At 35.6% G+C, this 23055-nt stretch overlaps 1 protein-coding gene across 1 annotated transcript in view; it reads right to left on the bottom strand.

The window, feature by feature from the left end:
* Positions 1–4262: 4262 nt before the first annotated feature.
* Positions 4263–23055, bottom strand: part of LOC137630403 (nonsense-mediated mRNA decay factor SMG7-like) — a 37114-nt gene continuing 18321 nt past the window's right edge. The window contains exons 8-18 of the mRNA XM_068361855.1: positions 21769–21896; positions 20037–20158; positions 19541–19684; positions 17662–17737; positions 17045–17165; positions 14376–14498; positions 13530–13683; positions 12010–12185; positions 9601–10866; positions 7158–7301; positions 4263–5272 (exon numbers count right to left, since the gene is read on the bottom strand). Coding sequence (XP_068217956.1) covers positions 5195–5272; positions 7158–7301; positions 9601–10866; positions 12010–12185; positions 13530–13683; positions 14376–14498; positions 17045–17165; positions 17662–17737; positions 19541–19684; positions 20037–20158; positions 21769–21896 — 2532 coding nt within the window. The 3' untranslated portion in view covers positions 4263–5194. The remainder of the gene's footprint in view (positions 5273–7157; positions 7302–9600; positions 10867–12009; positions 12186–13529; positions 13684–14375; positions 14499–17044; positions 17166–17661; positions 17738–19540; positions 19685–20036; positions 20159–21768; positions 21897–23055) is intronic.

Genomic DNA, 23055 nt, shown 5'->3' with positions numbered 1-23055 from the left:
GTCCGGACCGACCTCTTCTTGCGTTCCCGTAAGACGGTCTAAAGTTAGACTGGTGTGCCGTGGCACCTCTACGGGGGGGCTGAGTTAACTGCTGCCAGGGAGCCGCAGGCAGCTCTTCTCTAGGTTGAGCTGGAGAGGAATGGGAAGTGTGAGGGCCATCCACAGAGGGCCTCCTGGGAGGTGGGCGCCTCATAGGGGGAGGTCTATGATCTCCCATATCCTTTATCTTCCTCACCCGTTCCATCGTCTTGTCTACCAACTTAAGGGGGAAGATAGCCTCGGCCAAGATTGAGGAGTTTCTCAATTTCCTTGCCTCTCGGTCCGTGAGTTTCCTCACAAGTTTGCTCAGAATAGTGTCTCTCTTCCTCAGGACCCAATTGGTAGCCTGGGAGAGAGATTGATATTGCTAATTAGTTCTCTCAGTAAGGTTTGATTTTCAGGCAGGGACAAATCATGAGAGGCCTGAAAGCCAACTAACGTGCAGGCCCACCAGTCCAGCCAGGAGGACACGTAGACTAGGTCCTGGGCCATGTCCTCCATCATGGAGGTCTCCGACGGGGAAAAACACACAGGGGCCGTGGACGCTCTGTCTTCAGCGGCACCCTGGTTCAACGAGGTGATGGCTGTCTCCGTCGCGCGGGGTCCTCCCCGACGACCTTCCGGTATGTAGAACCTCTTCTGCGCCTTCAGTCCCGGAAGCAGCTTCGAGGTACTTTGACTCCTAGGGGCATCTGCTAGGCCATCCAGGAACTTATCAATATGCTCCATACCCAGCCTTACGTCAGGAGCTAAGGGTAGAGCTAAGGAGGGCCTTTGTTGAACCGGATTCTCCACCAACCTGCTAAGTCCGGAGAGCCAGGCTTGTTCAGCGGTGGGCATCGGTTCATCTAGCCTATGGTGCCATCGTATGAGGGCCAAGACTTTGCGGTAGGAGGAGATGTTATCGGACGAGCACTCCCCTCCTTCCACCAGGGCCTCCGTCACCCGTCCTTCCTCACGAGTATCATCGGTGACGGTAGGGAGAGCAACGTTGGATGGGACTGCCCGTGTCACGGGCGGACCCGCAGAGGCGTAGGTATCCGTCATGGGATTACCTTGCCCTGCGGGCATCCTCGTATCTGTGGGAATATTCCTAGCCGAAGGGCGCCCTTGGAGCTTAATGAAGTCAGCCAAGGAGCCCGCGGCTGGCGTAACGCCTTCCACTTGACGGAGCGCCTCCTTCCGCAGAGTAGGGGCCGCGGAGGCCTTCGACAACTTCAGCGGCTCACAGGGAGCTAGGAAAGGCCTCCCTCGGTGAGCTTCTTGTTCGTAGGAGGAGCAGGAGTGGAGAGATGGTGAGGAAGAGGCTCTAGGGAGCCACCCGGAAGCTCGCTCCGGGGCACCGTGATCCTCACCCAATCTTTAGACTTACTCCTCTTCGCTTTCTTCTTAGAAGGTCTGGACTCCTCCTTTTTCTGTCTTGAACGGGAGCGGGACTTCTTCTTCTTCCTGGACCTCTCGCGCTTCCTCCTCGCGGACCTGGAATCGTCCTCTGAAGATGAATCTACGGACGAGGAAGACGAGGAGGAGGAAAGGGAATCAGCCGAATCACCTGAGGCGTCCAACTCCGCGGGGGTTACTCCATGCCGAACCTCTGTTTCTGCAGGCTGCATGAAGACAGGCGGAAGAGTCGCCGCGGGTGCTGGGGGGGTCCGGGAAACGCTCTTGCGGCCGATCCAATGGTCAAACTCCTCTAGTCTGAAGGGTGACCTGCAGGGTGTTCTAGGAATATCCCAAACGACGGGGTCCGAAATTGATGAATGGCCTTTTTCGGCATCCAAACCCCCCCCCCCCCCCACAGGTAATTCAGACTCTTGGGGAAGGACAATGGGCCGCTTCCCCGCAACGGACTTACCTCGACCCCTACCCTGGGTAGGGGAAGATGGAAGGGAACTACGTTCCGACGAGGTATCCGGGGACACCAAAGCAGAGGACGCGGTAGCTTTCTTGGGCGATTTCTTGGCCGACTTCTTCTTAGTCCCATAAAGGACCCACTGAATCTCGCCCCAAGACTCGAACTCCGAACATGTGGTGGTAGGGGAGCATACTTTGCCCCTACATGACGAACAACGCGAGTATGGATCAACCTCGGGCTTCGAAAGGAAAGCCCCACAAGACTTATCGGCCACAGGCCTAGGGCAACGGCGTGGATGCACCATAATAAAAACACTAACACCAAGACACACAAGGACATAAGGGAAAGGGGTAAGGATACGGGCACAGGAACCACGTGATAAACACAAAGGGTCGGGGACACAAAGGGTCGCACTGGGTTAGAGAGAGCGCGGCGGGATGTGAATCACGTCGCGACCAGAAACTTACTGAGGAGCAAGACTTAATCTAGCACGCTCTCTGACCCCGGGTCGCCTCAGGGCGCGTATCACTCCGCCTGAGGTCACCCATAGAAAATGGTAATAGGATAAACTACACAAAATTCTGGTCGGTTGGGAAGAGTTACCAGTAACTCCTAAGAAAGTAGTTCTAGGTAAGTACTCTGTGTTGGAACAAATGATAGATTACATAGTGGAGATATAATAGGCTACATTTGAGATGTAGTGAAAGTAAGAAATAGTTGTGAAACTTGTTGATAGTATTGAAATATGAAGTGCTGATATAATGTGATATAGTAGTAAAGATAAGATATAGTAATGGAAATGTGATTTAGATTATGATTTAGCACAAAAAATATAGCAATCAAATGAGGGGGCATTTGGTTTCCATTTGTTTTAATTGAGGGCACGCTGGGAAAGTATTCGTAATAGATAGATAGATAGGAAGGAAGGAAGGAAGGAAGGAAGGAAGGAAGGAAGGAAGGAAGGAAGGAAGGAAGGAAGGAAGGAAGGAAGGAAGGAAGGAAGGAAGGAAGGAAGGAAGGAAGGAAGGAAGGAAGGAAGGAAGGAAGGAAGGAAGGAAGGAAGGAAGGAAGGAAGGAAGGAAGGAAGGAAGGGAGAGAGAGAGAGAGAGAGAGAGAGAGATTGATTGATTGATTGATTATATATCCTTTTTCAGGTCTATTGGGACAGTCATTATGTACTACTGTCACTAATTATATGTAAAATAAACTAAAGGTATGTACATAACAATCCATCTTGCTGGCCACTTGCCACAGAGCCTGGTAGGCTGGTACCCTGCCCCCAGGAGCAAAATGGCGCCCATCAACGAAGTATGTGGTAACATCTATGACGCTACTCGTTTATATAGGTACTCGATCTGTAACTCCACATAAGCATCATTTGATTTTCTCTAAAAGAAAACTGTACTTATTGATTTCTCACGATTTAGCAAAGGCGAGTGTGGTTTGAATGTAAATTACGTGATTAGTTAATCTGTTTAGTAAAACTATTTCTTGATACCACCTTATAAGAGCATCAAGTGATAAATTTGTAAGAATTGTATATTTTACTTAAATTATTTAATCTTTGACTTTTTCATATAACTGTTACTACCTCGATTGTGGTCACTATTACTCTTAAAACTGTTTAAGTCGTAGACCTTAAAGAACTAAGTTAGACCATTTCAGGTAATTGATTTTTATGATTGACTTTCTGTACTTTTTAAACAAAAACCTAACTCTTATTTTCAACTGGCTTAAACACCTAAGTATTCAACGCATATATACAGTAAGTATCACATTCATAAATGAGGTATGCAACAATCACTTCCATTTAGTATGTAGTTTAATTTAGAAACAATGCCATAAGCTATTTAGTTTGCTAGAACCTTCTACTCTCTCTAGACCTATATTTCCCATAGAAAATCTAATTTTACCTCTGTGGAAAGTTCCACTTCATAATGTAGTATAATCAACCATGTTAAAACACCTGACTCTCAGGGCTTGTGTGAATGATTTGTTTTTATAAGAGGTATGAAGTTAATTAAATGTTACAGTTCATTTCATTCAACCAATCAATAAACGTTCTTGCCATTCAAGGGGCTGCAGCTCTACCCATGAAATTCCCTACCCCTTTCTCATAGGTCATTGATTTTCACTCCAAATATTTCTGCTACTTTATTCTTTGTAAGCCCATTTTTTTACTGTCAGTGATTGCTTTATCATGTGTAACCCTATTACATGTAATCCTCCACTCTTCAGATTATTACCATCCAATAACCACACAGGCATACTGTAGTGTATATCTTTAATTCCTATATAATGAATGCATTGTTGTATTAATTTCTATTCCCCGATATTCAGATATGAAAGCGTAAAGCCAAATGTTACCATCTTTGTGGAAGGTTTATTTTCACTCAAGTTAGAATGTACAATACAAAACAAAATATAATGTATTATGTCTTTACATAATTAACTAGTATTGAACAAAAACCATTAATTACATGGTTAAGTACTTTTGCGTTCCTGTAAACTAATACACGATACTGTTATTTCGTGCTTTCAAACAGATCACATAAGATCCAATCTATTTTTCAAGTTTAACATATCACATAATTATTATAGACTATAATATGACGAAAAAGTCCAAGAACAAAGACCTACAATCTGTGGCTAAGACTTGACTGATACATATCCTATGTAAGACTGGCTCATTCTGATACTCCTTGAAAAGTAAGCTGGTTTACTACCCCTTACATATCACACACTGGTACAGTTACTTTAGCCACAGGAGTTTTGGGAGGAAATATCTCAAGCAAAACGACAGCTACAATTTTTCATGCACTGAACATGTAAGGTTATTCTGCAGTACAAAGAAATCTTGCATGGCACTTCAATTGATTTGAATTTTTTACCTTTTTTCTTTTCTCTTGTCGACAGCATTGGGGGTCGACACAAATTAACTGCCAGGTCGAGATTGATGTAGAACTAATTCTCATCACATAACATAAACAGAGCTCTACAGATATGTGCGCCCCAACCACCAAGACACGACGACATTCTGCTCTATGACAGCTGGCACTAATCATTCCCCCCCATGATGCCCTGCCCAGCAGCTGTTGATACATGGATGTCAAATGACTTCACAAACACTCACTGGAAGCTCTAGTGGGGAGCACTGTATTGTGCCATTCTTCCCAACCCAAGTCACAAGGACGGTGCCTCAACTGTGCTATGAGACGTATGGTGGGCTACATGGTGACTGACGTCTTGTGTTTTTCTCAAAACATGAATCCAATCCAGTTTTCCTTTTGTTGTTTTCCCTCACTTAGGAACACTGCTGTATTTCTTCTGTTCCAAGAGACGTTCCAATGGAGAAGGACCAGGGCCTGACCACAACGACTGAAAAACAAAGAAGAAAAATCTTAGAACATGTTTAATGAAACTCATTTATTTGATACACAAATAAATTAGCAAATTAAGTTTCTTATTTATCAATTTACCAATTATGACAAACAAATCAGTCATTATAATGAAAAATAATACAGTAGAACCTCACAGCAATGGACACTGTTACTACAGACATTTGATACACCAGACTAAATTCTGAAAACTAGAATAGCATTTTGTTGGCAAAGGTCACCATAAGAAGTAAATAGTTTTTATATCTTTTATGTAGAGTAAATAAGTATAAAGTAATGAAATCATATTCATTACTGTATTGGTATATCTTCATTATGAATAGCCTATTCAAAAATTAATTCTATAAATGAAATCAAATTTTTTCTATGAGCCCATCTTCAAAAATGTACTGTAAACCCAATCAATCAGCTGATCTAAAGCAATCACTCAGGAGATGCCAACATAAATTACAAGTAGTATTCTTAACAGTATTTATGTAAAGAGCTGATGGTAACTACTTATTCAAGAGAATTACAGTTACAGTTACTTTGCTTTGGAACTTGAACTTGCCAATGCTTCGAGAACCACATGTGACATCTCTAGTACATTTCCAAACAACTTCAAAACCTGATTTGGATATTAGGATAAAGAGGAACCATTTGTAGACTGCTGGGGATAACAGCGTATAGATCAGATTTCTGCAGGCCTCTGTGGAATAGTATGGATATCCAAGGCCAATGGATAGATTAGCAGTTATGAGAAAGACTGAAATTTGTTAATCAGAGTTAACACTTAAATGTGTATTTCATTAATTCTGTTACGTGAGGCAGACCTGCAGATAAGGGTGAAGTTCATGAAGAAGTTTATTTAACAAGATTATCAAGTTCCCTCACAACCCTCATTATCATCAAAGTATAATATCACTTACTATGATCAGAGATCTTTGATGGCTTGTAACTTTTGACTTCTGAATTACACATTCTTACCCCCCACACAGAATACAAATGATTTGGTAATACTGTAATAAACAGAAGCATTTTTCCATTTACTGTATAACAAGATGAAATTATCATCCTGCTTGCAAGTACAGATTCTGTACTTTCATGACAGCTTAATTCACGACGTCCACTCAGTGTGTATACACCAAATGACTACAAAAAAAAAAAAGGACTGCAACATCACAATGGTTGCTCAATAGGCATAAGATGGTTACAACTAACATGCGCACATATACACACAGGTGAAAAACTCTCACTGCTAATTAATAGTTCAGTAATGATTATTTTTAATGAGCAGGTAAGCTATATTACACTGAATGATTCTTCTGTTTCCAAAACAAGCAGTAATATAAAATGGAAAATCTAAACAAAATCATGTAATAATAATACTGGAGTTAAAGGGTGAATATCATAGTTTAGGAGGTACGAATAGAGATATTCCATTAAGGCAGAATACTCAACTAGGAAGGATGACATGATACTGTCTTTCAACAAACAATTCTTCTTGGCTAAATGATGTGCATCTAGCAATTTTCTTATCTTGGCTAAACGATGTGCAAATAATATCATAATGATCAGCAAAAATCTTAGAAAAACTATCTGAATAAGCCAATTTTTTGTGAAATTGAAGAAGAGACAGAGTAAGTGTTTCTCAAAAGTAAATTTGGTATCAAGAATCCCACCTAAAATTTTAGAATAGTCATAGTTTAAAAATCTATATTAATGCCAAGATCTGGATGTTGAGGAGCCACTGTCCTTGACCTACTTTAATTTTTTTTATACCACTACAAAGACTACTTGCTAAAAAAAAGCTTATAAAAATTTTAAGTTTAGCAATAATGAGAGAACCACCTATAAATTCCTATGTTTAAAAAATGTCACCTTACCTGCTGTCCACTTGGCTGAGAGTTACTTGGATACAGTGGATGTGGGACGGTATGGCTTGGCCCTGCCCCCAATCCCATGTTACTTCCACTCATGGGACTAAAAAGAGAGTAAGTGTTGCTTGCTGGACCGTCGTTTTCACTTCCCTAAAAATATAGCAGGATTTAAAGCGTGATAAATATTTCAGCCGACTGCAACAAAATTTTCATGTATGACCAAGTTTCTGAAATTTACAGGTAAACAATCCTCATCACTTAGGAAACTACTGATATCTTTTCCAATATCATAAATTTTCGAACAAATACTTTTTAACCCATTGCATTACGAAACAAAATATATTTCAAACCACCACCCAAGATGATTTTACTTCAGGTTAGGGGAATGACTCGGCCCCATTAGAAATGGAGTTTTTATGATAAAACAAAGTTTTATGAATACTTACCTGGCAGTTATATATATATATATAGCTTCAAATATATATATATATATATATATATATATATATATATATATATATATATATATATATATATATATATATATATATATATATATATATATATATATATATAATATATATATATATATATATATATATATATATATATATATATATATATATATATATATATATATATATATATATATATATATATATACTGCCAGGTAAGTACTATTCATAAAAATGGAGTTTTTATGATAAAACAAAGTTTTATGAATACTTACCTGGCAGTTATATATATATTCGAAGCTATATATATATAACTGCCAGGTAAGTACTATTCATAAAACTATTATTTTGGGGTTAGTACTTCAAACTCTTACTACTTTTTTGTTTCTTGCCTTATTTTTTTATTTAAAAATCATCGGATGGTTTTAATTTCTAAAAGTTTTAATTGAAAATTCTCATTATTTTCATCTTTTTATAAATGTATTTTTTGTATTAGAAGGCCCTTTCAAAGGTTACCATTTTTCATATGAAAGTTACAGATTGTAGGCTATAAAAATCCCTATCTTTGAATGTTTGAATATCAAGTCCATATTAAAAAAAGTTTTTTTCTGAAAATTTCATGTCGAGAACTAGAGCTTAAGTTTTTTTTTTTTATTGTAGAAATTGATTAATTAGACCTCAGTATGTATAAGCATGGGCTTTCACTAGTAATTTCCCTCACCAATGGAGACCATAAAGACATAATCAACATATTTCAGGGTTTCTTGCTACCCACGTGGTGAGCCCCTTCCCTCAAATCCATAAATACATACACTACACATACCAAATGCGCATCTACATTCTCATCTGCATGCGTATTTTTGTGAGGAAATTTTACGCTTTTGGCATGTTTAGTTACCGTCTCTGACACTTTATGCATCTTTCAGCATAATAATATATATCCAACAAACATTTAATTACAAATCCATAGAGTATTATGAAAACCGATTACCTATTCCTCAGGAAATCATAGAAAATGGTGGTGTTACTGTATATGGAACACTAAACTTTCCCTGGAATTCTTGAAATACATTCAAATAAATAGGTACCCAGGTCAGAAAAGGGCTGTGTAAGGGACAGGGACGTGCTTGCATAAATATACAGTATAAAAGGACTTATCAGCAATAAAACAAAAAATTTTCATTACAAAACTATTTGAAACATGAAACATAAACATTCTCCAAGCCAATAATGCAATGATTTTAATACAGACAATCTCCTAGCCAATAATGCAATAATTTGAATTTCCAGAACTCCAAGGAGAGGTCTTGAGTAATGACCCAGAAGATACTTTTCTGAATTTCTTTCATAACAATACAGTAAGATTTAGACAATGGCAGTTATTATAAGGTAATTTAATGGAGGGGAAAAAAAGTAACTTTCCAAACTAATTCCATAGAGTGGCAAGCAGGATTTGTTCTTGAATGAAATACAGTAGTTGAAAATTATAGCAAGACATAAGTTAGAACAAAAATATTTCGGTACACAGATAGGAAGAGTTCAAAGGAAATGGATCAAAAGTAAATGACAACGTTGATGCATGTGGACCACAAAACCACTCGAAGGAATGTGCCTTAAGAAAAAATATATTTACAATATAGTACATATGAAATTTTACTTTATAATAAAGTTTACACATATGGAACTATATAGGCAAAAGATCTTAGCAAAGGCAGAACAGAGCACTATATACTATTTGAATAATGAAAGCACTATGTCAAGCCGTTAAAAAATTGAAACAATTTTAGGGCAATAATAAATATTGCAGGAAGAGCACTGTACCAACAGCAGCAATAATACAAGAATGTTTTTTAATTTGTTGTACTTATGCAATGACATGGGGTAAAACCATGTTTTTTTTTTCTATTCTTCCATTTATAGAATACCATGTTTCACACAATTAAGTTCTTCAGTTCAAAATATCAGCAATAAGTATTAAAAAATACAACACTAACCTCTGACATAAATTGAGGGGGTTGTCCTCTAGGAGGCTGATTGAGCGGGATTGATGATGGAGGTTGTGAGGAAGGTCTGGAAAGCATCCCCAAGTGAAGAGCAGGATGTGGACCAACCCCAGAAGCACTGCGAGGATTTAGTGGGGGAGGATTGTGCATAGGTGCTCCACTTGGAAGCCTTGCAAGAGTGGATTTGAGGACGTCTGATGCTGGATCCACCGACATGTTGAGCCTCATGTCAACTGCTGCGTGTTGTTGGAGTAGATTGGCAAGGGCAGGTGGAGGATGAGTCATGTGGTATGATTTTCCTTCCTGATTTGGCGCCCAACTCATACTTACTGCAGGTGACAAGCCTGGACCTCTTGGTGGACCAATGTCTCCTTCAAATACATTTCGGGGGCTCGTTACTCTGGGACCAGATGTATTCAAATTCTGTCGGCTTTCTACTCCAAATATATGGCTATTCATTGCTCCAGGAGACAAGAGTGGATGAGTTGCCTGACCCATCGTGCTTTGAGAAGTATTCGAATCGGCCTCCTGTTGCAGCCTGTAAGAACCCTGATTCATATGCTGCGATGACTCAAATCCTTGGCCGTCCGTACCAGGAGGAGGTCGAATTCTATTTGGATTTGCTAAGCCTTCAACTGGTCCAAATGATGGTGGTGCTCGTGTCATTCCCATCATCTCTAACATTCTAGGAGCAGGTTCTCTTATTCTATTGCTCAAGTCAGTTCCAGGTCTCATTGGAAGAGGTCCGGTTAATTGATGGAAGCCCTCTAAGGGTGGTCTATTAAAGACACCACCAGTCAGTCTATCATTCTGATTGGCTGCTGTAGACTGAAGCTGCCTTAAAACATCTTGAGGAGATTGACCCATCCCATTTCTCTGCATATTGAATGCAGGCCCAGATGATATGCTTGGATTTGCCTGATGCTGAGGCATACCCAAACTATGTTGTGAAGTTATGTTTCCTGCCAGACCAGTCCCTAAATTCCACGGAGGTGGGGGAGGTTGTGTTTTATATTGGTGTGTGTTGAAGTGTCCCTCTTCCCCTTGGTTCTGTCGAGGATATGGAGAGACCTGATCCTGACTGGGATTAATTGGAAACATTTGACTAAGGTGATGCGGCATGGGAGAACTTGACATGGGATCCCGTTGCAAAGATGGCGGATGAAGAGGCGGTGTCGAAAGTTGGCTTCGGTGACTGTCGCTTGATGCCTCAGATGGATTTGGAGAAATAGCTGGAGAAGGGGTCTTGAAAGTGACCTGAAAATCACATGCGTATAAATTTCTAATCTACAAATTATTTCTTTAATAAAAATTTCCTTTGTTCATAGAAAAACAAAAGCCAATATTTAATGGGATTATAAATAATACTTAGGAACATCAGTGGTTTCATGGAAATAATACTGTGGTAAGAAATTATGGAAATTAATCATTGTAATTTTAAAATGGGCAACTTATTATAATGAAATTGCATGACACTACTGAACATGTAAAATTTTTTAACAGTATCTGTTGTACTGTAACTTTTATTTTAACATACAAATGACATCTCATATAAATTACTATTCTTATTACCCAATAAGACTAGTCAACACCATCAATTCTCTATACAGAGAAAAGTAAATAAACAAGCAAATTACATATCTAACAGAAATTGATTATTTTAGTCTAAAAATTATATTTCTTAAATGCCTCATTGGTTGAGATCAGTTTGGAAAAAGGGAGAATTATATATTACTTAAGATAAAGAAATACTATACAGACTCATACTTTAAGACTCCCGTAAGACTCATTTGAAAGATCAGATCTGAAAATTAATGGTGATATTGGAGAAAGGTAAAGTTCAAGATGTTGGACAGCCAATTAAAAAGAAACTGAAGTGAACTGATAGAGTAAAAAGTAAAGTAATAAAGTACAGCTAGGGCTGAAGGGATGCTGCATATAACACTTGGTACCATCTGTTTAGTAATTAAAAGCCTTCAATAAACAAAAAATATTTGTCATATTACCAATGATCCTTGGAAAAGTGTTATTCACATTTTGTATAACAGTCAGTAGATGATACTTCTGTATAAGTTCACTGAAGCATCCCTACAAGACTGCCTTCTACCCTAAATTTTCACTCATTTCCATTGGTTTCCACCAACTAAGCTGTCTAACTTCTCCAACTTTACCTCACTCAGATTTTCACCTCAAAGACAAATCCTTTTTTAAAGCCCTAAGATTCTATGAATGTCTCAAGCAATTTTTTTTATCAAAGTCTAAATCATGACGATATTACAAATAACCTTAAAACCCTAAATCTTTGAAAATGTTTCAAGTTCTGTACCTCAAACTGACCTAATACATTGCTGTGAAATTTTATTTTCAACATCCAAACGGTTTAAATTGTAAAAAACATACCTGCTTAGCTTCTTGCATAGCTGAATTTCTCTTCATGATTGCTTGAAGAGCAACGTTAGTGCGGGTGCGAGGACGGGATTGATTAGGACTAGGTCCCAATGATGGTTGTGACTGGACTGTGGCAGGATTTTGCAACTGGTTTGAAGGCCCTACTACTTTGATTATCATGCCACTTCCTAAAAAAATAAGATTTAATCAATAATGCTAACCTGGTTAAAATCTTTAAAAAAATAAAAAAAAAACCTTACAGTTACTGTTTGTGTTTTTCTTTCAGAAAAACATCCACCAAAAATAACAAATGACTTCCAGATGTAATATAAAAAGAAACAATCATTCTGACTACATTATTAAAAAAAAAAAAAAATTACTACGATGTCAATAATTGCAATGGGAGATAACACTTGCAATGTGTCAAGGTGGCTGTCTGACTTTTAACTCTTATATTATGTCATATATACAGTACATATGCTATATTTAAAATCTTGCCATTATTCTTTCTGGGTTATTCATTTGATAATTTTATGTATTACTTTACTTTTGATAATTTTATGTATTGCTGTACTTAAATACAATTTGATACATTAATATACTTTCAATAAAATTTGATCAAATAAAAGTAATCAAAAGCCATTTATGGACATAGCTATGATTTTATTAGCTATGTGATACCTGTAGTTGTGATTACATAACTAAAGCCCTAACAATTAAACACCATAAGGATTATGGAAAAAATATCACAATAAGCACTACAGTCTCTACAGAATGAAATCTGGATTATGCCTGACCACTAACCTAATTCATTTTAAATTCTGGTCAAGCTATTTTTGAAAAAAAAATTTCTAACAAAAGAATGCAGTGTCACTGTGCAATAAAGGAAAGAATGGTGTTACGGCACAATAAAGGAAAGAATGCAGGGTGCTTTTATAGTATGCTATCTACCGTCGAATTTCTACTATAGGATGGTATCTACCACAAAGTATGTTATCTACCGTCAATGTTAATCCTCCTGTTTGATGAGGATTATCAAACAGATTACTTACCACCAGTATGTTATCCTCATTAGACTTTAATGATAGTTTAATAATATTTATTGGAAGGACAACATGGATGCATAATTATAAACAGTTTGTAGGTTCGGTTGGGTTGGGTTAGGTTAGATTAGGTTAGGACATGGGTGCATAATTATAAGCAGTTTGTAAGTTAGGTTAGGTTGGGTTAGGTTAAGTTGAGTTAGGTAAGGTTAAGTTAGGTTAGGTTAGGTTATCAAGTCGGTATTGATCCTCCTTATTAGAGGCGGATTAGCAAGTAGACCGTATCCTTAGGGACTGATGGTGGGTATCATACTATAGTCAGAGAAGGGTGGTAGATAGCAAAATCGGCGGTAGATAGCATACTATAATAGCACCGAATGCAGTGTTACTGTGAAATAAAGGAAAGAATCCAGTGTCATTACACAATAAAGGTAGCCTTTGAAATAAAAATGCTTGGAAGCATGCATGATTCTTAGAATCATACAGTACCTTTCTCTCTTGAGTCCTTAACCTCCGGTGTCAATGGCGATTTGTCCGTTTGCTCTCCTGGATCTTGTTGCTGATCTCTTGTTTCTCTAGCACGTTCCAGAGACCCCTGAGGCTTCAAGATACCCATTTTTCCTTTCTTCCCAGACTGTTTTTCCTACAATACAAAATTTTGTACAAGTTAAATGTGCATACTCATCAACTTATATAATTTAGGGATTTCTTGTTTCTCCTGGTAATGTAATTTCTGCTACACTTAGTCAACAATAATCATTAGAATAATATTAGGAAATTTTTTTACCTACAATGTTAACAATGATTCTGAATAAAGTTATTAGTTGACTGCTTTCAGCTTTATAATCTGTTTTTCTCTCTTTAAATCTAGTCTCCTTTTTTGAAGCTAGCTTTAAAAGACTTGAAATAGTGATCCTCTTAATTCATCAAAAGGTCAACAATGAGGAAAAAGTCAAATTAGTAAATATTCTTTAACAATTATATTATTACTGTACCAGCAAAGCTACAGCCCAAGTTGGAAAAGCAGGATGCTAAAAGCCCAAGTGCTCCAACATGGAAAAATAGCCCACTGTGAGGAAAGGAAATAAATAAACTACATAAAAAGTATTGAATATAAATATAAAATATCTGCATATGAGTAACAATGTTAAAATAGATATGTCACCGATGTCAGCCTGTTCAAAATACAAACAAAAGACAAATATTAAATGTTAGCTAATGAATGGGACATATAAAGTATTTAACAGTGACTACCAAAAAACATTTCTTATTTTCACATCACAAATATTAAGAAAAAAATTTTAACTTCTAAAGATTTACAGCATTGAAACTGACCTGAGGCTTGGGCTGTAAGGAAAGTTGCTCTAAAGCTCGAACTTCATCCACTGGAGGACTAGTGTGCTGCATTGGTTCAAACCTTATGCCACCAGATGATGAGTTATCACTTCCTTCACGAATCTGTTGAAAGAGCTTAGTGAGCATTATATATTTCTTATATAGTATATAGATTACATGTATATATATAAAATATAGTGAGGTCATAAATAAGGGATATGAAAGGAATGATTTGATTGATATACCTCAAGCCGAGGAAGGCCTTGATGTACCCATAAATAAATTCAGTGTATTTGAAGTCGAAGCTATTATTAAAAAATTCAAGAGATGGAAAGCCCCAAGATACGATGGAATAACTGTCGAGATAATTTTGGTCGAAAATGAGGTGACTCCCAGAAAACTTACAAGATTATTTTGTAAAATGTGTCATGAAGAGGCTAAACTTTGTGAATGGGAGCTAGAAGTGTTGGTAAAAATGGCGAAAAGGAAATCTGACTGATTGCAATAATTACAGAGGCATCACACTTACGTCTGTTGTCATGAAAATATACAGTATGCTCATTCTGAAGACTAGAGAGAAAGATTGATGAAAAGCTGAGAGATAAACAAGCAGGATTTAGAAAAAGTAGAAGTTTGTACTGATCAAATTTTCATTTTAAGACATATACAGCAATGTGCAGAATATAGAAATCAAGTTTTGATGGCCTTTGTGGACTATGAAAAAGCCTTTGATAGTGTGCAGCGGCCAATACTGTGGAGAGTCCTGCGTTATTATGGAGTTCCTCTTAAATATGTAAATTTGATGCAAGTCTGTTCATGAGCATAGCAAGTGCAAAGTTAATGTTAATGGAGTACTATCAATTAATTTCCAATTGAACAGTGGAGTACTCCAAGGAAATGTGTTGTCACTTATGTTGTTTATCGTCCTCATAGATTTTGTAATGCATAGAATGGTTGGGGATGGCAATGAAGGATTGGACTGGATTGGTAACAAGAAATTAGCAACCTTGAGTATGCCGATGACGCTGTCCTTATTAGCAAAATACCACAAGACTTACAAACCTTCCTTACCAGAATGAATAATATATCAAATGAGGTTGGGCTCGAGATAAATAGAAGAGAGATAGAGATGATGAGAACAGAATATCCTATGGAAGATGAAATATCATTGGAAGGAGAAAGGATTAATGGGTGGTGGAATCATTCAAATATTATGAAATATCATTGGAAGGAAAATGGATTAATGGGTGGTGAAATCATTCAAATATTTAGGAACTATGATGGATAATACAGGATCTTTAGAAATTGAGTTTAATGAAAGATTGAAAAAAGCAAATCAGACAAAGGCTACGTTAAGTAAAATTTGGAAATCAAATCACCTGAAATTACATATAAAAATCAGGCTTTATATCAAGTTTAGTGAGATCAGTGTTACTATATGGACATTACTGATGGTATGACAATGAAACAATTTTAATAGATTTAGTAGATTTGAGAACAAAGCCCTCTGAAGAATATTGGGAGTTAAATGGCAGGACAGGATTAGAAATTAAACTATAAGAGATTTCTCAAGTGTCATATATGGATGAGATCATGGTGAGGGGTAGATGGAGATGGTTTGGGCATGCTCTTCGCACTCCCCAAAAAAATTACTTCAACAAACTTTCAACTGGACTCCACAAGGGACTAGAATAATTGGAAGACCTAGGCCTTCATGGCTGAGGACTATGAAGCGTGAAGTAGTAGATGGTGAATGGAGAAGTTTTGATTTCAAAGCTCACAGATAGAGATGACTGGCGAAATCTAACAGAGCCCCTTTGCGTCAATAGGCGTGGAAGGAGATAGATAGATAGATAGATAGATAGATAGATAGATAGATAGATAGATAGATAGATAGATAGATATATATATATATATATATATATATATATATATATATATATATATATTCTACAGGTGCTCCCTATCATCCTGTACTAAATTTTCACTTGAAATCCAATTCATAGTTCCCACCTTAGTATCCAATATTGTAGTTAGGTTTTAGTACATAGCCATATCTGGTAATAATGATACTTAAGAAAACTTAGTCTTTGTAAATGAATAAACATCATTTTAAACAAGTCTCTGAAGAAAAAGTAACACATGTTTATATGTGTATGTTATTATGTTTGTATGTGTGTTTTTAATTTTATATATATATATATATATATATATATATATATATATATATATATATATATATATATATATATATATATATAAATAAACACATGCATACACTAAAAATTAAAAACTTATTTTACATCTTCTGCAGTGAGACTGAAAAACAGAAGATTGAAATCCTACTATTTTGGAATGGATAAACTTTCATCAAAAAAATATAATTTGTATTAGCCATTAATTTAATTTTAATTGAAAATTTTATTTACAATTCTCATATATGTATACCATAACAACAAACTGATTAATGTACTCCTGGCATGCGTAGGTTAAGTTGAGAGAAAAGGAAGCTATATCTTCAGCATTCTAATTAAGTCTTGAGGCAAATCCACTTTACCCAAGATTTTTCATTCTTTCAGTTTTAAAAAACCATCAATGAAAGAAAAGCCTACAAATAAGGAAGGTTTACAAAAATAAAGCTACATTTTCTGGGAGGGAATGGTACTTACTTTGATAACACAATTTCCGTCTATACTTTGCTCGGCAAACCATTTGGCTATATCTGTAAGTCTGGAAGCTCTGATAAGATTGTATTCCTCGGGACTTGGTTTTGAAAGCCCTTCACGGTATCTAAAAAGGAGAACAATACTTTATATAATCAAGGTACAACCATACTTGCAGCCATGCTTGGTCAATACTTGTTCCATATTAATCAGTGTAAATGGAAAAGCTGCTCTTAAGAATAAGAGGCATGCTGACAGAAGTCCTTTCTAATCTAACAAGAAAAATTATCTTTAGAATCTAACAAGAAAAATTATCATAACAGAAATATAAAATGCACAAAAACACTAAAAAATCACCATATACTATGCATGCAGTGTCACATACGTATTAAAGATAAACATAAACTAAATTTTACAAACTTGTTTTTATTAGATTGTCAAATGTAAATGGAAATTAATTAAATTACTTTTAATTTCATAATTTATGAACAGCATTCATAAATCAAAGGGGTTCACAACATAAATGTAGATATACGTAATTCATAATCACATAAATAAAATCACCTAGATAATAAAAATTCTATCGAGTAGGAAATTCAACAAAAGTCTATAAAATAACTTACTTGTATTTACTAAGCATTTTCTGCAAAGGCTCAAACCCCTGTAGATCCCAATCCTCAGTCAAAGGAACATCGGTGTCTGTTGAAGCATTTTCATACTATCAGCAATAATTTCACTGGCATGTATATCTTTGTCAAATCTTATCATTAAATTAGGTACTATCCTAGTGGTTTGAGGTATTTCCAATATTTTAATTTCAATAATATTATAAATACCCAAGAAATGTTAGTTCTTTAGAACAACCTGGAATACATTGCAAAATCATATCCTAATTTAAAAAGCTAATTCTTACAATACTTCTTGTGCAACACATAATACTAGATTATAAACAGTATTTCTAACTGGTTGTAGCTGTGCTAGTAATAACAATATTATTTATCCAGCATGGAGTCTACGCTTCAAGTATTGTGAAATAAAATTATTCTATGTTTGGAGGGCCATTTTTTGACATAAAAATAATTCTAACTGAAATACCTAACTTTGGTCATTTATTTGGAAAAAAAATGTTTCTTTAAAAACAAAAATGTTGTACTTATTTTATTCATATTACATCATCATTAACATGAACATAATTATGTTATCTCTTCCCTTTAAGATGTGAAATGACATCTTCAAGTACATAATAACTTCAAAATGTATACTCTACTACATATAGTAAGTATCCAGAATGGAATTCAGAGAATCTTAAAACCCATCCCTTTGACTTAATGCAAGTTACAAGAACCTTAAACATAAGGTGCCCCTGAGACCCTTGAAATCAAATTAATTTTTAGTGCCTTACCTCCAGTGTTAACTTTGGTCTTGGAAATGGACTCTTGATTTCAATTACATTCAAATAATTCAATTTAGGGAGTTAATTTAGTTTATAAATTGTGATAATATACTTTATACCAAAGCACATCAATGTAAAACTATAGTATGGTATTGTACCCTTTAAATTTCTATCTTCAGTATGGTACTGTACCATTTAAATTTCTGTCTTTAATATGGTATTGTACCCTTTAAATTTTCTGGCATGTCAAATAGAGAAATACAGTAGCTTATATAAAAAGTGCTTATCTACACTAAAATTAGTTTATAGTGTTCAAAAGAAACACACATTTATACTTCTATATTCATGTCACCCTAAAATCCTGAGAGATGGTTGTCAAAAAGTGCTTTATGAACAGAAATTACTCGGATGTCCAGTATTAACTGGTACCTGAGCCAGGAATAATTCAGTGTTAACTACAACAAAGGATACAATTCAACATTGTAATGAAAAATTGAGAACTTTTACTAATTAGTTAACTATCTATCTCTTTCTCTAAACTTTTGTTAGTCAAGTTTCCAAATATTCATTTGAAAATGGCTGTATTTGACATGTTTTGCTAATAAAATTTCAGTTATGGGATATACTCAGAAGTAACTGCTCTTCTACCCACAACAAAATTTGCAGCATACACATATTGAAAACTGAACATAGTGAATAAAACCATAAAAATGGCCAAATCCTTTTTAAATGATTTATCATCATCATCATCTCCTCCTACGCCTATTGATGCAAAGGGCCTTGGTTAGGTTTCGACAGTTGTCTCTATCTTGAGCTTTTAATTCAATACTTCACTCATCATCTCCCACTTCATGCTTCATATATCTCAGCCATGTATGCCTGGGTCTTCCAACTCTTTTAGTGCCTTGTGGAGCCGAGTTAAACATTTGGTGAACTAATCTTTCTTGTTATTTTCCAGTCATATAAATTTTTCACCCACATTGTGCTGAAGCTCCCCTTTCACCATCCTGGGCAATCTTATCTGTATATTGATATAATTTTCCTTCCACTGGGAGTCCCATTTCAAAGTTAAAGAGTTCTTGAACCATTATTTTTCATTGTATACTTACATTTACCAAGTGAAAAAGATGCCAACGGCTGCTGAAGATTATTGACTAATGTACAAAGCCCAGGCCATATCTGCTGCTTCCCCTTCATTGCAGCAGATACAAAAACCCCACCTTCAAAGCGAACCCATTCAAATACGAGTCGAACTGAAACAAAATAATATAGATTAAATGAGCCATCCTAAGAATATAGTACTTTGCTTTAATCTCAATTACCAATAGTAAAAAAGTTACCCTTCTTACAATAATAAACTTTAGATTTATTTTATTTTAATATAAAAAAGTTATATACACTGTACTTACAAACAATTAATTTAGTGTACTGTCACATATAAGAGACAATCTTCTAAACAATGAATAGAAATTACTATACCATTACAGTATGGCCATACAATTTAATGCCTTTCTAATTCAGTTTTATCTATGTTAGGGAACTAATTACTTTTAATTCAATCAAATGTCAAAATGTGGAATACATTGCAAGAAAATAAAAAAGTACCTGCTGGTAGGGCTGGATAGGTCATAAGCTGATCAGGGTCACGTATCGTATGTACAGGCAACAAAAGAGCAGCAAGAACTCCAACAGTAAGCTCTTCCACCACATGGAGACACCCTTCACACCTGAAATAAATGTGAAGTACTCGTTAAAACAACAAAATAAAAATGGAGTTTTTATGATAAAACAAAGTTTTATGAATACTTACCTGGCAGTTATATATATATATAGCTGCCAGGTAAGTACTATTCATAAAACTATAAAATTAATATCGATAAGAAAGAGTACTTCCTTTATTCTTACTGAGAATATCCAACATCTAAATCCCCCATAAAATTTCATAATGTCAATAAGAAATGTTTTCTGGGTTTTAGTTTTTTTTTGTTATAAAACATATTTGAACTCTGTTTAACTTATCATGTGAGGAACCCTCATTTCAGATGAATCCTATTACTTACCTAGTCTGAATTATAGCAAAATTTCAGTAAAAGAAAGTTGATAAAACTATCAAATGAATGTCATTACACTGACCCATTACCAAGACAATCTTTCTAGTTTGCATGCCAGCATAGAATGCCATCAATTTTCACCATGAGCCACCCATCACTAGATGATCTACCTATAGAAACACCCATCACTAGATGATCTACCTATAGAAGTACAGTAGTAGTTACTGGAAGAGATTCCACCTGTGCCAACTTTTTTTTTTGACACCTACAAACTTGATATAAGATTGCACCAGCCTAACAATATACAAATTTTGACCTTTCTTCATAAGAAGGTAAAAAAATATTTCTTTAGACAAACCATTTGAGTTCAGAAACATTGGCCTCAAAAACATACTTTAAGGAATGGATACCAAACAGTTCAACTCTTGGCATTTCCAATACACTTGACTCATCTTTACAAAGCCAGACCATTGAATACCAACTTGAAATTTTTACACTGGCAAGTACTCAGACTACTCAAATCTCTAAAACTTCTGTACTCTCTTAAGCACTTATACTATACCCTAAAATAAGTGACTAGTTTATAGGATATCCTAATGAAATCACTTCCCTTTTTGTACATAAACCACAATTTCCCTTCTTAAATGTAAAGACCTTATGTTCATACAATAATTCAAGGCAACTGGTTAGCTAACTAGCCCATTGCCAATACAAGGCAGCATTGAAATATTTACTAAGTCATCTCATTGCTGAAATACCTTGGTGATACCAAAGCAAATTTAGGATATGCACATCATTCATTCATCCTTCCTTCTAGCTTTTTTAAAATCTTGTTTACTTAATATAAAAGTTTGTCTATTAAAGATAGGTGTCAAAAGATGAAGTTGAAGAACCCTAAAACTAATGGGTGGGTAGATACAATCAGTGGTTTCATCATTCACACTTATTAATGGGCTGACTATAATACATCTTGAATTTTCAACAACTGTTCACCATGACCTAATATCTACAAAATATTCTTCTTATATTTTCCCCTTACTTGTAATGCAGTAGTATGTATGCTTCCAATTTTATGCACAGCTTTGTTCACTGGAACATGTTTACAGTTTTATTAATGTGATTAAGATCCAAGGCTATTCCCGTAAACGTGGCATACTATTTTGGTAAGCTATCACATACCTCACTGACCTCTACTCGACTGTAAAGCTAACCTAGAACAATACTGGCCTACAACAGCAGGAAACACACAAGGATAAAAAATGTAAAAGTATCGAGATGAGTCTTACTCTTTGGGATCCTGGAATTTTTCGGGTTTTTCGTCATCTTTTCTGCCACTGTTTCCAGTTTCTTCAAAATTTTTCACTTTTATACTCCCAGAAAAATAACTCAGGGCAAATAAGTTGACAAGCACTATCTGCAATATAAACAAATGATATAGTAATTACTTTCCTAAAACAAGCTATAAAAACTTATATTAAAAAGAGCAATTTACAATACTGATACAATATTCGTAACCCAATTAAAATTTGAATGCTAGTACAGTATTCAAAGTTACTTGCAACTTGAGATTCTACTGTAAACCCATTAACATTGGGAGAAACTATTTTAAAAATTCATGGCTGCGATAGAATTCCATCAGTGAATTTCCCTATTATTTTCTCTCAAATAAAGCTATCTTACTAATGAGTAAAACAAATTAAAAAAATTCATGGCTCTGATAGAATTCCATCACGGATTCCTCGCATCAGTGTTCAGTAACAAATTCAGTGGAAGTTTGTATATCTATTAGTTATTCATGACAGAACATCTCAAACTGAATAACGTACATTAAGGGGGCCGGCTGGCTAATGCCGTTTTTTTAGGACAGGACTTTACCACTTAATAAGGTGAGTTAGGACATTTCCAAACTGCATAAGATTTTTTTACTCTGACCTTCGGTTTTGTGACCCCAGGGTGATTTATCCTGAAAATGACTATTTTTCAAATTCTATCCCCTCCCTTGATAACAAATATTAAGACCTGGGATTACTACCCTATAAGGTATAGACCTGATATAGACCTCCAATCAAAAGAAGTTTTTTTTTCTAAGTCATTTTTATGCTAGATAGGAATTTTTCATTATGGTAAAAAATAAGCCCTAAAAATCAGGGGGAAAACATTAAGAAAAAAAAATGGAAAAAATGGCAACATTTGATTGTTTTATAAAGTCTTTCTAAGTTATATACCAAATTTTAATGCTAGTAATAATAATAATAATATTAATAATAATAACAATAATAATAATAATAATATCTTTAAAACTAAGGGAGACTATTGAATTTGAAGGTCAATAAGTACGGTTTTGAGATACGGGCGTTCAAAAGATTTTCTTTGTAATTTTACAGACAATATTAATAAATCATGATTTTTATGAATTTTATGTTCCTTTTTTAATATTGATACACCAAAACAAAGTTATTTATCGTAATCTAATCATAAATGAAGATTATTTTGCTCAATATCTTGCTTCTTTAGGCAAGACGGTCGCTCCTTCATCATCTCTCTCCTACAATAACTCCGCTAATTTCGCCGAT

This window comes from Palaemon carinicauda, chromosome 38 (genome assembly GCF_036898095.1).
Source record: "Palaemon carinicauda isolate YSFRI2023 chromosome 38, ASM3689809v2, whole genome shotgun sequence".
Classification (NCBI taxonomy): domain Eukaryota; kingdom Metazoa; phylum Arthropoda; class Malacostraca; order Decapoda; family Palaemonidae; genus Palaemon; species Palaemon carinicauda.
This window is presented reverse-complemented; position numbering and strand designations above follow the sequence as displayed.